Here is a 16,763-nt window from a genome sequence, read left to right as displayed (position 1 = left end):
CAAAATTTGTCTAGTATCAATTCACTTAAAGTATAATTAATAAATATATGAAGATCTGTGATTTTAGAAAAATAATTGATGGATGTATATGGACAGGTACAGTATACTGGCATTGTTATTCCCGTGAGTCCAAAAAAAATCGTCTAACAGGTCGAAAAAAAATATTCAGTATATTGATTTGATTGCTGATTCACATACAGATGGATCAACAAAGTGACCCTGTCCTTATTCACTGTCGTTTCAGTGAGCTTGTCAACATTTTAAGCCCCAAGGTTTTCAGTAGAGGCCCAAAGAGGCATGTAATTACATCCGCGTATATTTTTGTACTATCTTAAAACATTCTGTCATTTAGTTGAAGCATGTTAGATATAAAGTACACAATACATAAGTAAAATAAAGTAAACATATTGTCACAAGCAACAAAGTAGGATCATAAATCTGTGTACTAATAAGAATATAACATACGAGTATATTCAAATAAACAAGTAACATTTTGTAGTACTTTGATCCCACTGGATATTAAGTTTACAATACAAAAGCAAAATGAAATGAACATATCAACACAAGCAACAAAGGTCGATCGCTAATCTGTGTTTTAAAAATATGCAATTGTGAATGAACATATTCCCTTCTTGTCCGACACTTCCATACAAATTTGAACTTTTGCAGCTACTCTAAAATAGGTACAAGCAGTATAGCATACACATTCACTCTAAAATAGGTACACACAGTATAGAACTCTCCAGCACTCTCCATTCTTATAAGATTAAGTGAAACAAGCAATTCTTTAATATTCTACACAATAACCTACAAGCTCCTAATCTGTAGCTCCTTTATTACGGTTGATTACTGTTTTACTTCTTGGACATTTCATTTGATTGTCTCTAAACCTGTTTGGATTTTAACAATTCTATAACATTATACTTTCATGTAAATTGATTGATTTTGATTAAATGCTATACATTTGTTAAAAGCACTATTATCCGATTAATGATGAAGCCATTATCTCCAACGTAGCAACGGTAACATTGCTTGACTACGGGTGATATTCCATAAAAATAGCGACTGCACAGAATTCATATGCACAAGGCCCACTGTTATTGAATTTTGTCTGAGAGTTGGACGCCAAACTCATGTTTCCTTGAAAATGTTATAAAGATCTGTCCTTTATTTTGGTAAGCCTTCTTTCCATATTCTTCGGTTTATTTGCATAGCTTCCTTTCAATTTCTTTAATATCTAGTAATAGCTGGCTAAGAAGCACATAAAATGTCCAGTTTCTCACATTAGGTTCAATGTTTTGAGCACCATGATAATTGTAATCCCAGTGGAATGCTTTTTGGTAAGTCCGTCCTTATTCATCATTATCAAACAGTTCCCCATCCAGAACATATTTAATCATCAATTTTATATATGGGGGCCATTTAAAAGCGTCTTTTAAAGTCAGAGGGGAAGTAAATCCTGTTTAATCCTAAGAATACCTTAGCGCACGATTCTGAAGGCTGTCTATAGGTGCGAAACTATTGAAACTCTATAAACAGAAAAGTTATTGAAAAGGAATACAAAACATATATAGAGTTATGAACCAAATATCATAAGCATTTTCGTAGTGACTACTAGTCTCTTTCTAAAATTTTGATTTTTCAGGGATAAAAATCATGATTTCTATATTGCTTCACACTTGATAAAAACTGATTTTCAATTTTGTAAAAGTTAAAGTCACTCTGCATATGTTCGATGCATAAAAAGTTGACTTTGGGCAGCACTGCCTGTCAGCATCAATTTTGATTTAAATTTTTTCACATCTAACTTATCTGACATTAATTTTTGCATACTGGACATGAATTTCTCCAACATATGTTGTTCCAATTTTTCTATGATTGCTGAAATAGCATCTACATCTAAAGCCATTATAAATGGTATTAATGTTATCCAAGTCCTTTTTTACAGTGAATTTTTGGCAGATATCCGACATTGTCAACAGAGTGTTATTGGATTCTGTCCGAGAGCAGTCAATCTATTTCTGATTGACCTAATTCTCTGGATATCCAGCATTGTGTTATGCACTGAAAGGTTTGGAGGCTATCAAATTCAGTCAAATTCATTTTGTATTGACCTAATTCTCAGGATATCATCACCCACTGTCACCTCTCATGCTGCTGGCTCTTTTCCCCCTTTTTTGTTGGTTTACGGATCTTTGAACAAATGTTTCTTTTCAACTTGTGTGTAAATGAAATATCAAATTCCTCATATATCCACATGTTTCATATCCAGTTTGTAATTATAATTAAGCTTATTCAAAGACTTTAACCAATGACTCTTTCAATATCTTCAACCAGGTGTTAAAGAATTCATTATTTACTAGTACTGAAAACATTCTATGAGTAAAAATTATTATTTCTGAATGGTTCAATTCTTCAAATTCGTTTTAATGTCCTCATTTGAGATTTTAATTCTTGAACATCTGACACGACTGTCTTCAACAGTTCACGTTGTTCGTGTTGATCCTTGACCAACAGTTTATGTTGTTCATGTTGATCCTTGACAAACTTTTCTATAATAGCTTTAATTGCATCTTCACCTCCTTCTTTTAAAGTCAGTTTATAAATGCTATTAAGGTTGTCCAAGTATTTCTTCCCAGTGAAGGTTTCCAATCTTTGGCAGATATCAGACATTGTTGTCCAGGTGTCATCGAATTCTCTCTGAGAGGTGGAGGCTGATCTCACGTGTGCAGTCAAACTGTTTCGGATGGACCTAATTCTCTCGATATCATCACCCACTGTCACCTCTCCTGCTGCTGGCTCTTCTCCCCACTTTCCTTTTGTTGGCTTAGGGATCTTTGAACAAATGTTTCGGATTAATGTGTATGTTAATGAAATGTCAAAGTTCTTATATCCCAAATGCTTAGCATCTAGCAAGAGTTGTTCTTGCTCTGGGCGCAATCTTTTGTAAGCTGGAGATGCTTTAGCTTTCTTTTCAATATCGATTGGAGGCACTTCCATCTCTAGTATATCTCTGTATGCCTGATTTAACACATCGTTTGTTGCCATTCCAAGTTTTGCGAATCTTGATCGTCCCTCAAGGTCATGTCCACCAGAGGCCACTGGAGTTTTAGAGACACTCATTTTTGTCTGAAATAAAATTAAACTTTCTTTAAAAAAATTGATAAGTTAATTTATGCATATAGAAGTATAAAGATCAAAATTGTGTACCAATTTTATTAAAACAGATAAAGTCCATAATGTATGATTTTTTCAGTTAGTTAAATTTAATATTGTCATGATGCTATTTGAGAGATTAAAGGGATTTTACAAATATAACATTTTTTTTATCAGATCAGGCAACTTTTAGGTGAAATGGGTGGCATTAGTTCTAGGTCATGTAAATAAATAAAAGAAAACCTGAAATAATATCCATTACTAATATTTTATTTGGAAAAAAAATTGAAGGAACAGATTGATAGACAAACAAGATGATTCTACATACATGTACCTTTTATCTAACTTAAGTATAAGTTTAGTTAAACAATATTTACCTTTTCCCAAAAACTCATAGTCGTCTGTACATTTATCATATGTTTCTCCCGAAGTTGACACTTGCATTGCGTTTCTTCTGCCTTGATGTTGGAGAGCTCACTTACAAGGGTGAAAGATAGATCTCTCTCATTACAAATAATGTTTTGACATTTGTATCCTCTGTGGAATATTTTTGTGTCAATAAATGTTTCTGTCAATTTTTCTATGGCTTTTTCAATGGAGTCCCCAATTTCATTTGATACTTCTTTGTCTACAGTCAATGGTCTGATTCGCAACACTTGCAACTGAATATCATCATTACATATGCCAACAACAACAGTGTGTTCATTGTGATCAAACACTGCTGCTGTTTGATAAAGACATGGACATCCATCATTGTCTTCATCTTTTGCAACACTCCACCTAAGAGAACTTATGCAGTATGCTATCAGTCTGTAGAAAACAAACATGGCAAAGGAAGTGAATCTGAAGCACAAAATGGATGAGCATTCCCATTTATCTTCAAGGAAGTCAGCTTTAAACTGCTTTTTGTTCATACATGGGACATACCATGACATGCCATCTTCTGATACAGCTTCATCTGCATTCAAATGTACCAGCATTTGAAGTTTCTCCATGTATGGCATAATTTCACTTTTATGTTTCACGTAGGAGGGTTCATCTTTCCACAAAGCATCTATCACTTTATCTTTCAGTTCTCCTGTTTTGTTGAATGATTTCCATTCTTTGATTAATTTTCTTTTACAGTCCTTTGTGATGTGGTTTTCATCAGCAATAATCTTGCTGAAAGCATTAGCAAACCACTGAATGTCTAGTATAACATGCTCCCTCAATTCCACTTCTTCAAAATTCAAAAGAAGGCCACTGTCATGGAAACATTTTAAAAATTTGGTCATTTCGTCATCACCTTTGATTTGGTATTCATAAGGAAGAGATGAGTTTATCTTCCAGATTTCACTCAGGGACAAAACCTTCCAGCCTCCTTCATACAATAACTGCTCCATTAGAGCCCATGAAGAAGGCAATTCAACCTTTGTAGTGTTCTCATCTGTGAATAGTTCCACTATGGACTTTTTCATTGACTCTAGTATTTCCTTGGTATTATCATTAAGTGTCTTCAGACCTACTGCATATTCCCGATCATTCAGAGACTCACTTAACCAATCTCTGTCCTCGTCTGGTACAGCTTTCCAAAACTCTCCAAAATACTTTTCTATTTCCTGAAAAAGGAAACAATGTTAGCATGAAGATATTTTTATACTGATTGTGTGCTACGATTATAAAACTGTAATACTATATTATGTGTTAATAATTGAAAAACCTGGAATTACATGTTTTTCAGCAGTACAATTGCTACATATTAAAAGTTGTTTAAAAACAAAACTGTAAATTTGGTATCAATTGTTGTATATATTTTCACGTTGGATGTAAAGCAGACGAAAGGTAGTTTTTCTGAAAAAGTACTACATATCTACAGTTTTTTTTGTTTTCGAAATTCTTGCCTTTTTAAAACTATCGTATATTTTTCGATGCTAATTTAGTTATCTTAAAGACAAGTCTGTTGTTGACATCGTAAATGTACGTGGGTTGAACCAAAAGTAATATCACAGTGTCCATATCTTTTATATTTGGTGTCATATTATCAAATGCAATATACCAAAAGATGCACAATTATCACCTAAATATCACTGAAATTTTAATCTAATAATGATTATTTGCCTTCATTTTATATTTCATGTTGCTGATTAATACCAAACTATGCAGATTTCAAAGTATTAAATAATTTTCAGACTATTTTAACCCCCCCCCCCCCCCCAGCATGCTTACTTTGGTTACTTAATACCCAGAGAACCTCTCTCCCAGATGCCAGCCACATCTTTCAAAAATTTTATAAATTTTATTTCATTTTGTTGATTAATACCAGAATTTCAAAGTATTAAATAATTTTCAGCTTTTAACTACCTCTCTCCCAGATCATAAATATATATTTTTGGAAGATTTCATTGGCATAATATTGGCATAATACAAGAACAAAGGAAAACATTTCCAAAGAATTCATGCAAATTTCACTAAATAAACATTAGAACCCCACCCTATCACAAGAATCCCTGACCCAGGGTCTCTTAAATTCTGCCTTCTCATAAATATGCACATTGGTTAAATACCGGGGTGAAGAAAAAATGATTTTTAAAGAATTTATGCATTTTCATTAAATAATCAATAAAGCCCCACCCTAACAACAGAACCTCTAACCCAGGGGTCATGAAATTCACAATTTTGGAAGAGGCAGCCTTATTCAACATAACTACTTACTTCGTTAGTTTATTTAAGGCCAAAAAAAAATTATAGTCTTGTTTCCTGCTACCAGCCTGAAAAAAAGGGTAGGTAGGTAGGGAAATTATTTTATTTTTCTTTTTTCTTTTATTTTTTCAAACAGTGTTTCTTTGAATACGAATTTATACAAGAACAAATTAAAAATGCCATATAGGTCAATATTGCCTTTTTAAAATTAAATTTCATGTCTTTTGATGCACAACACAAGTGGTATTTTATGAAAGTCCATATTTTTATGAAATACCAATTGAATATATATTTTTTTCAGTTTTGGAACATGAAATTCCAAAAGTTCTTGATCCCCCCCACCTCCCCAATTGAGAAAAAATACTTGAGGGTCGGGTGCAAAAAAATGGGTAGGTCGGGTAGAAGGAAACAAATTATTTTTATTTTTGGCGTTATACTCTGGAGCAGAGAAGATTTTCAAAGAAATAAATTATTTTTACTATAGAATCTATGTAGTCAAACCCTAGCATTAGAGCCCCTGACCCTGACCCACAGAAAAGAGGAAGTTCGAGGAATTTTTCTATTTTCACTGTATAATCTATATAGCCCTTCCCTAGCACTAAAAGCCCTTGCCTTTGGGCAATAAAATTCACAATTTTGAAAGAGGCAGTCATTTTCAACTCAACTTTGCACTTGGTTAGTTTATTTAATGCCCAGGAGCAGGAAAGAGGAATTTCAAAGAAATAATGCATTTTCACTATATAACCTATTTAGCCCCGTCCTAGTACTAGAACCCCTGACCCTGGGGCCATGAATTTAATAATTTTGGTAGAGGACTCAATGCTGATTACTGCTGATTACAATCATACTAACAGTGGCTTGATGTCTAGGAGTAAAGAAGATTTTAGTGCTTTTTGCCTCACCCCATGGCCCCAGGGGGCAGGGACCATGAAATTCACAATATTTGTTCCCCTTCACCCATAGATGCGCTATGCCAAATTTGGGTTGAAATTGGTTCAGTGGTTTTAGAGAAGAAGCTGGAAATGTTTAAATGTTAACGCATGACACACGACGGATGACGACGGACGAAAACGGATAGCAATAGGTCACCTGATTTTACTCAGGTGACCTGAATATGCATATCAACTAATCAGTAACATTCAGCAATAATCAGAAGTGCCCCCACCACATATGAACCCCTGACCCTAGGTTCACACATTGCATAACAACTGTGAACGATAGTATTGTTCACCCGCCTACCTCCAAGTCAATTTTTAAAAGTTAACATATTCGATGGATTTTTAATATTTTTTATAGATAATTATATGGATTTTCATAAAACATTACTTCTTTGGGAAAACAAAGAGAGATAACTCTATAATTTTGGTAAAACTTTTTTTCACTATAGAAATCAACGGAAAACGGAAAATACTTTTAAAACATCTTAAAACATTTTATGGCCAAATTGCTATTTATATTTAACTACATGGCTCCAATATGTAGGTGGGAATCGAGAGTTAGCGTGCGTATTTCTTTTTAAAAAGGCACACTTGCTTATCAAAAAAGTTTGATTAATTTCAAGGAACTGATTTCAAATAATTCATTTCCAGTATATAAGTCGAACCCCCCCCCCCCCCCCCATGATATTTATAATCCAGGGGCCTGGAAATTCACAATCCTGGAAGAAGAGCCCTTGCACATCATAACTATATAGTTTATTTGCTTATTAAACAGGAGCAGAGAAGAAGATTTTCAAAGAATTAATGCATTTTCACTAAATGATCAATAGAGCACCATCCTAACAGCAGAACCCCTGACCCGGGGGCCCTAAAATTTACAATTTTGGAAGAGGACTCATGCTGATAACAATCATGCCAACAGTTTGACTGCTTGATGTCCAGGAGTAAAGAAGATTTTTAGAGATTGCACTAATTTAAGTGGTTTTGGCTCCACCCCCCAGACCCCAAGGGACAGGGACCATGAAATACACAATTTTTGTTCCCCTTCACCCAATGATGCTATATGCAACAAGAGGCCCAGGGGCCACAGCGCTCACCTGAGCACATCAGGCTTGAATTTATCCCCCCTCCAGGCGTTCATCATTTGAACAAATTAGAATCTACACTACCTGAGGATGATTAAATATAAATATCACTAATCATAGCTTTGCCCCAGGGGTCTTGATTTGAACAAACTTGAATCTACACTACCTGAGGATGATTCCACATGAGTTTCATCTTTCCGGGCCCACTGGTTTTGGAGAAGAAAATTTTTAAAGATTTTTCCTATATATTCCTATGTAAAACTCGTGTCGGCCATTTTGGCCCCACCCTTGCCCCAGGGGTCATGATTTGAACAAACTTGAATCTACACTACCTGAGGATGCTTCCACATGAGTTTCATCTTTCCTGGCCCAGTGGTTCTGGAGAAGAAGATTTTTTAAAAATGCCATTAATTTTTAACAAATTCATGATTATCTCCCCTTGGAAAAGGGCATGACCCTTCATTTGAATAAATTTGAATCCCCTTTACCTAAGGATACTCTCTGCCAAGTTTGGTTGAAATTGTCCCAGTAGTTCTTGAGAAGAAAATGAAAATGTGAAAAGTTTACAACGACGCCAACAATTAACGACAACGACGACAGACAACGGACAAATTTTGATCAGAAAAGCTCACTTGAGCCTTTGGCTCAGGTGAGCTAAAAATTGGTTGAAATTGGTTCAGAGATTTCAGAGAAGAAGCTGAAAATGTTCAAATGTTAACGAACGACGAAAAACCGATAGCAATGGGTAAACTAAGTTTACTCAGGTGACCTTAAAAGACACAATTCTCGTCATTTTCTAGTCTTTAATTGAAAATTTTAAAATTGATCCTAACCCTAACTCTAACCTTAAATGATGTCAATGGTATTTTTGATCATAAACAGTGATGTTTTACTTTGTTGAATTGAACAAAGGGATTATTGAAATGGGTAAAAACAGTTTGTTGAAATGGGGAAAAACAGTTCGACGAGTTGTAATGCATTTTTCCTTCAAAATATGGAAATCATCACAAGCGACAGTTACGTTTATTAATCAGACTTACAGAATAAAGAATGTTAATAAGAGACATTTTAATCGATGGTTTCAGCAATTTTGGGCAGGTAATTGGTTACTGAATGATTAGCAGAGGACATGAAGAGAGAAAGAGATCGGACGGAAACGTGTGGTGTCTGGTGTTGTCAAAAAGACAGATGTACTCATAAATATTCACATGTCTCATGTGAATAAGACAAACTTAAATATTCACATGTCACATGTGAATATTTTAGTTTGTCTTGTGCTTCTGTTAAAAAAAATGACAGAGGGCTTAATTATGAAAAGAGTGAGTGTATAATGGTACCAAAAATTCTTAAAGCTGACATGAATTCTTAAAAACGCAACATTATCATCTATGTACGACTTGTTTCATAGCCGTATTCCGCCATATTTCTCTTAGATGCCTTGTCTCATTGAAACGATGTATACCCAATGCGCTCGTTACAGTTCATTGATTTTTTGGTTTGGGTATCGACTTGTTCTCCGATGGTAAAGCATATGAGAACACATAAGGAAATCAAAACATTTCAAAACCACAATAAACAAAATAATAATCATTATGCATATTTCTGAATAATTATTGATTTGAATCAAAAGAAAAAAAATGCAAGTTTGGTGAGAAATTTAGATGTACGAGTACGTATTTTTACAGTGCGCCAATTTATGCAGAATAAACTTGAAATAAAAAGCAGTAAAATCTGCAACACATTTTGAAATTATTATCATTTGAATGACGCAAAACAACCAACGTCTTTGATTTGCAGACCCTATACAACTGGTGCATATCGAGAAAACGCCTCGAACGCTGTAAACGTACCCATACCTGGTAATAAGGTTACTGCATCGGTTCGAAGATGTGCACAAGTCAAGTGATATACACCCTGAATTCCATTTATTGAAATATGCATCACAAAAAAAGAAATAAACTCCGTAAAAGCTCAATAGTAGACACACTGTCATTACTCCGTACAGACAAGCACGTCGATACACATAGTCCGTGCTAATCAGATTTTGGTCAGGGAAAATATCACAAGTGGAAAAAGAAGTTATTTGGTATTTGCGCGGATGAAGTGCGGGGGGGGTTATAACTGCTGTTCATAAGCTATAATTGTGAATTGTCTATCTACATGTAGCTCTGATATACAACAAAGTCATGTATATAGTCTGCAGTTGGTTTGCGTCGCAAAATTCATTTGTCAGTTATAACTGAAAATTGTTGTACTAATATCAAATCTAAACCAAGTAATTTGATGTACAGCAATTATTTACTTCAGATCTTAAAAGCAATTAACCAGAATAATTTTTTTATGTGTACATAGATCTATACGTTCTTTAACACACAAAGAAATGCCATCCCCTGTTCAGATTGACATTTAGGCTTTTTATTTTTTTAGGCGGGGGTGGGGGGGGGGCGTGCAAAAATAATTGACATGACCTTTATCTAAATATCTTGGAAGACGGACATCTCTTCTAATTTAATTTTGAAAATTTTATTATAAATGTGTCACTCCGACCACAATGTATGTGCATTTGAGGTATGTGTAAATGTTTTATAATTATGGTGTTTTTGAGAGGCTTTCAAATTTCAGTATCCCTGCCTGATAGTCTAGCTACTTTTTTTATACTTAAAATTAAAAATAATTTCTGTAGGAGTATCTGGGAGATAATTCTAAAAGCTAAGGTAGGGAGTTTTGACATTGGTTGAATACGGATAATTTTTATTTGCTAATTGTATATTGAACTAACTCTCTTTTTCTCTCTCTCTCCCTCTCTCTCTCACTGTAACCATCTCTTAGGTCAATAATAGCCATAAGATCCTACGCACTTTGTGCTGTCCATTTATTAAGCCTTGGACAGATCAAGGGTTTTTTTTTTCAGGCAGGATGTCGAAACTTCATAAATTGAATAATAATTTTAATTTGGACGAGAAGTTAATCCAAACGGCCAAATTGAAAGAGAAACTAGAGGTATTGTGAGCAATAAGCGCACTAAATGATACCCCCGCCGCCCATATAGTTATAATGGCAAAGTCCATATTTTGCTGTTGTCGCAAACCCCAAATACGTTTCGGATCAAAAAGTAAAATAGGAGGTGCACAATGGTAATATGTAATATACCTAAAAGATTCTGTGACATTTTTATTTAATTTCACAAAGTAGTATAAGAGGATTTGCGGATAGGAGATGGGTACCCCAAAGCGTAGCAGACCTACGGACGGACATAACTATTACTATAAACCCTCCCACTTTTCAAGCGGGAGATATAATAAACGTGAAATATACATCACAGGAATTGTACATCGGGAATTTTCTCAAATATCTTCTCAAACGCATTGGCGTCGGAAGCAAATTAAAAGGGGGAGGGGGCTAAGTGCAAAGAATTTTTTTTCAAACATTCAAAAAAATCTGACAAGCTTAAAAAAGGGGGAAATATCCTTTTCCTAAAAACAAATATCCTATTTCGTGTGGGGGAAAGGGAGGAGGTTGAACATCAGTATCAACATTTTTATCCAAACACCAAGACTTTCCTCTTTTTTAACTTAAACTGCGACTTGTGTGAAAAGCGAACTGGGGGGGGCAAACCTACGCAGCAATATTCAATGTCTATACAAAGTATATATTTGGAACCCCCCCCCCCCCCCAACACTTTAATGGCTAATAGCTGAATCTGGACAACAAACAAGAGAATTTTTAACAAGAGAGTTTTCAAAAAGCTAATTGTAAGTAGAATGTGGAATTCTCACGGGGGGGGGGGGGGGGGGGGGGGGGGGGTTCCACTCTCTTTTTCTCTGCTTTTTCTAGTAATCATTAATTATTTATGTCTAGAAATTCAATTCACATTAAATACTATTTTCATTATCATTGTACCACAGAATCAAACTCATTTATTATACCCTTCGCAACAAGTTGCGTGAGGTATAATGTTTTGGACCCTTCAGTCAGCCCTTTTTTTGGTCAGCGCAACTTCTTACAAACTAATGCACAGAGTTTTGTTGAACTATGCTGATATTCATAGTAGTAAATGTGTCTGTATTTGTACATCACCAGAAAATTCCGAAATCTTTACTTTTTCGGGAATTTCCGCACTTTTACATGTTGATTTTGGCCATTTCTTGAATATAAAGATGAGCAGTTTGTCCGCACAATTCCTCATAAACCGGTGCATACAATTTCTTCAAACTTAGCAGATAATTAGGACACAATGTGTATAGATGTGCATATTACAAGGAAATTACGATTCCCTAAGTTATTTTTTCTGTGAATTTCAGCACTTCGACTTTTGTGGGAACGTGGGGTATGTGAATTTGCTCACTTTTTCTTTCATTGTGCATAAAATTATAAATAACTTAAAATCAAATAAATATATTAGGTCTAATAAAGCCAATACACAGTATTTTTTTTTTAATTATATTTGATCATAAAGAAATCCGATCTGTTTCAGACGTTTTCTTTAAATAATTTTATGAGAGTGTTAAATGTTTTATTAGCCCCCCCCCCTTTTACAGGAAAATATCTTCATTCTCCAAAAGATGAATGATTCGAATTAATGCATGCTTTATTATAAATCTGATGACGTTAAACAATGTTTCAAAAATTTTATTTACACCATTTAAAGACAAGAATAATGTTTATTCTTGAAAATAAATTATTTGCATTTTCTTTAGATTTCAACCTTTGCATATTTTCCCTGACCAAAAAAATGATCGGCATGGACCACGTGTGTCCAAGTAGTTTTTTACTGTTGAGTTAGCAATGGATTACATGATTTCTGACATGCATTTTTCAATAAAAGTAAAATAGGATAATTCTTTCGACATGTGCACATCCCTGGAACGATAGCAGTATTCAGGTAAATATTTCTATCACTGCGTTTGACGCGTTTTCTCGACTGACCTGCATGGCATTTTTGCTCTACTTGAATATTTTCGGTGTAAGTGTACTTTCTATATTGCAGCAAATGATTCAAAAATAATTTAATTCTCGGTATAGTTCTAGTTTTTGTTGAATTTTTACTTTTCAAAATGATTGGTCAGTTTATGGACTTATCAAAACTATGCTACAGATGTCACATGTCGACAGCCAGGACTTAAATATTCACATGTCACAGTGAATATTTAAAAGTTTATATAGTGGTGGCCAAAAATGTTCGAAAAAAATGACAGAGGGCTTAATTATGAAAAGAGTGAGTGTATGATGATACCAAAAATTCTTAAAGAAAGTGGAATTGGTGAGAATGTTTACAAATCACAAATATTTTCAATGAACAAAGGGGAAACACCTAAAAGTATGACGGTGCGTATCCGTCATATGACGTTATATGTAAGTGCGGCGACTACAATAAACGCACGTTGTTTAAAATCTGATATTTTGGAAAGTATACATCATATTCCTATGAATTTTTCAGGTCTGATTTCAAATAAATAAAGCTTCCATCTTGTATAATTTTCTTGCTTAACGTCGATTAATAGCAATTTTATCAAGGTTGTGACATTACCTTTGGATCAACCCTCGTATGTTGATCGTTAATCCTCAATGTGACAGGAATAATACATAAAACTAATTATCTGTTTCTAATCAGATAGCTTATCCAGCATGCTACACATTTATGGCGAAATGCTTTTGATTTGCTGTTGCTAAAATCCCAAGTGGAAAGAAAATTTTATATCACAAGAGGCTCATGGGCCACATCCCTCACCTGAGTAGCTTTGACCATGTTGTTCTTTAAATTACCAGATTCCCCTCCTTGAAATAAGATATTTTGACCCTACCCGACGGGTCAATGACCGTCATAATTTTGAAAAATTAAAATCTACACTACCCTATGATGCTTTCACATACATTTCAGCTTTCAGGACCGAGTGGTTCTTGAGACGAAGATTTTAAAAGTTTTTTTTTCCATATATATTTCAATTTATTTCAAATTATAGCCCCGCCCAGCCCTCGGGGGTCATCGAAAGCAAGTCTGGTAGTGGCCATCCCTAGATGCTTCATCCATGCAAGTTTTATCCAGGTAGGGCATAACGTTTCTTGGGAATAGACCTGCTCAAAAACTTGAATTTGGTCACTCATAAAAAAATGTAGGTCAGATCAGCATTGTAAACAGGTTTGGTGGTGTCCATCCCTCCATCCCTAGATGCATTATCATGCAATTTTAGTCTGGGTAGGGCTTATAATTACTTGGAAATCGACCTGCACCAAAACCTTTGGCTTGCTCATTTGGTAAATGTAGGTCAATTTCAGCATCTGAGGTAAGTTTTGTAGTACACATTCATAGATGCATCGTCCATGCAAGTTTGATCCTTGTAGGGATAATAGTTCCTTGGGAATAATGGACCTGCTCCAAAAACTTAAAACCTGGTCACTTCTGGAAAATGTAAGTAAAATCCAGCATCTGAAGCAAGTGATAGTTTCCATTCCTAAATGCATCATCTATGCAAGTCTGGCATGGGCAGGGCTTATAGTAACTTTGGAATGGACCTGCTCCAAAAACTTAAACCTGATCACATCTGGAAAATATAGTTCAAATACAAAAATACTAAGCAAGCCTGGTTGTGTGCATCATTGTTTTCATCATTGAAAAGTTCTTCCATATGACATATTTGCAACAACAAGAACTAAATACAGGGGGATCTTTGGCCATAACACTAACCTCATTTCTATGCAAAAATATGACCCCCATTTGTGATCCAATCCTTCCAAAGAGGGACCAAGTTTAAATCAAAGTACTGAAAGTACTCATCGGAATTGAACATGGTGTAAAATAAAATCTTTGATCGGGAAGTTAAGTGAGGGAACAATATTATTATTTCAAATACACCTTTATACAGACAACTGTTTCAGATTTTTTGTGTTGGAACACTCTTGAGAAAGACATTCATAGACATTGAATAGCAAAAATAGGCATGGGTCATAATTCTTGCCTGCCTACATTAGTTCTTTTTTATATCCCCTGCTTGAAAAGCGGGAGGGTATTTATTAATCGGGATGTCCGTCCATCTGTTTGTTACGCTTTAGGTATACCCATCCCTTATCCACAACTCCTCTTACACCACTGAATGAAATTTTAATAGAATCTTTATTACATTTTGTCTTTGTGCACCTTCTATTACTTTTTCGTCCTACACATATTTTGGGTTTCCCATTGCATTTAACATGGACACTGCCATTATATTCATATTAGAGGCAGTTGATCATTTATATAATTCAGTGCTCACGTTACCTCTAGTTCATCTTCAAATGTAATATATTTTTCCTTGGCACCTTTACCCATGTGTTATGAAAATTTCAGTTTCACAGGAATAATATCAATGTTGATAAGATGTGGATTTTCACACAGCATCCTTTTAAAAGCTAACAGGTTTGTTATATGAAACTTCTCTGTTGATATGAATGTATTTCAATTACATGAAGTCAACATTATACATGGAGTATGTCAGAACTTAAATTTTTTAATATTCTGAAGAAACAAGAGGCCCATGGGCCACATCGCTCACCTGAGTAACTTCGGTGATACAGTTCTTTACCAGATTTTCCCACTTCTTACATCTATTATGGTCCCTACCCCATTTAGAATTTAGAATCTACACTACTCCAGGATGTTTTGCCATAGGTTTCAGCTTTCCTGACCCACTGATTCTTGAGAAGACGATTTTTTCCAATACAGGCCCAATCCTACCCCCGGGGGTCATGATTTTAACAATTTAGAGTTTACACTACCTCAGAATACTTCCATATAAGTTTCAGCTTTTCTGACCCACTGGTTGTTGAGAAGAAGATTTTTAAAGATTGTTCCTATATATTTCTATGTAAAACTTGGATTCCCTATTGAAGAAAACTTTAGTTTTCTGTTGAATACAAAACTATGAAAACAAAATAAAGTTAAATTTCAATACTTGTTCAAGAAAAAAAACATGGTCAAATTGAGCTCACAGAATTAAAACTGCGGCTTTGAAAATTTAAAATTTCCTAAAGCAAAAGATGCTATGTGCAAACTTCGTAAATTTTGGCGCAGTGGTTCTTCAGAAGTAAAAATAAGAAATCTTATAAAAAGAACAAAAAACCCAGATCGAATGGAAAGTCTCAGGACAACGGGTGATCCATAAAGCTCACTTCAGTTTTCAGCTCATGTAAGCCATCAATATACTGTAAAAGTACATTTTTCGCGTGGTATTAATTAACACTATGTACGCGGTCACAAATTTTCTGTGGAAATTTGTTCAAGTGTACTTAATATAAATGTAAGGCATTTAGTGACAGTCTAGGAAATCTGCATACTTTTCTACTCGCGGATTAAACAGAAATTGAGATTCCGCGGAATTATGACCCTGTGGAAAAAAGTATGTCTACAGTAAAAGACATATATTATTATACGTATTTTGCCCAAAGTCATCGACATAAATAGAAACTAATTCATTTTGTAAAGACTGTAACAAATTTTATAACCTTATAGGCCAAAAGCTTTCTTGTGTTTGTATTTCTAAAGTATGGCATTAATTGTGCATTTTCACGATAGTTTGGAGATCTGCTTATTTCTTCTTAATTCACATTTTTATAAGACAGAATACTTACATCTTTAGATTTTTTCTCCGTGTGTGTGACAACAAGAAACAGTGGTGCCTTTTTGCCTCCAAATGTCTTGATTGAGGTAATCCAAAACTTCAGGTAGTCTAAAAGAAACAAGAAAGGAACAAATAAAGTGTTAAAATAAAACTAAAAGTCTCTGATTAGAATGTAGCTTTACTGGTTAGTACTTATTAATGAAGCAAGATTGAGAGTTTTCATCCCTTGATGCATCATTTGTGCAACTGGTTTATATAAGCCTAATAGTTTCTTGGTGATATACTTGCACCCATAACTTTTACGAGGTCTATTA

The 16,763-nt window shown here is 34.6% G+C and overlaps 1 protein-coding gene across 1 annotated transcript; it reads right to left on the bottom strand.

Annotated features, from left to right (window-relative positions):
* Positions 1-746: 746 nt before the first annotated feature.
* LOC134282195 (uncharacterized) lies at positions 747-16,557 on the bottom strand (the record flags this gene model as incomplete). The annotated part of the gene is made up of 4 exons (XM_062764631.1): positions 747-2,030; positions 2,115-3,129; positions 3,534-4,754; positions 16,460-16,557. Coding segments are annotated over 3 exons (2,033 nt in total), but the record flags the coding sequence as incomplete, so codon positions are not given.
* Between the last annotated feature and the right edge of the window lie 206 nt (positions 16,558-16,763).

This window comes from Saccostrea cucullata, unplaced genomic scaffold, assembly GCF_032062105.1.
Source record: "Saccostrea cucullata isolate Sc308-1 unplaced genomic scaffold, CSIRO_AGI_Scuc_v1 ctg5918, whole genome shotgun sequence".
Taxonomy (NCBI): domain Eukaryota; kingdom Metazoa; phylum Mollusca; class Bivalvia; order Ostreida; family Ostreidae; genus Saccostrea; species Saccostrea cuccullata.
This window is presented reverse-complemented; position numbering and strand designations above follow the sequence as displayed.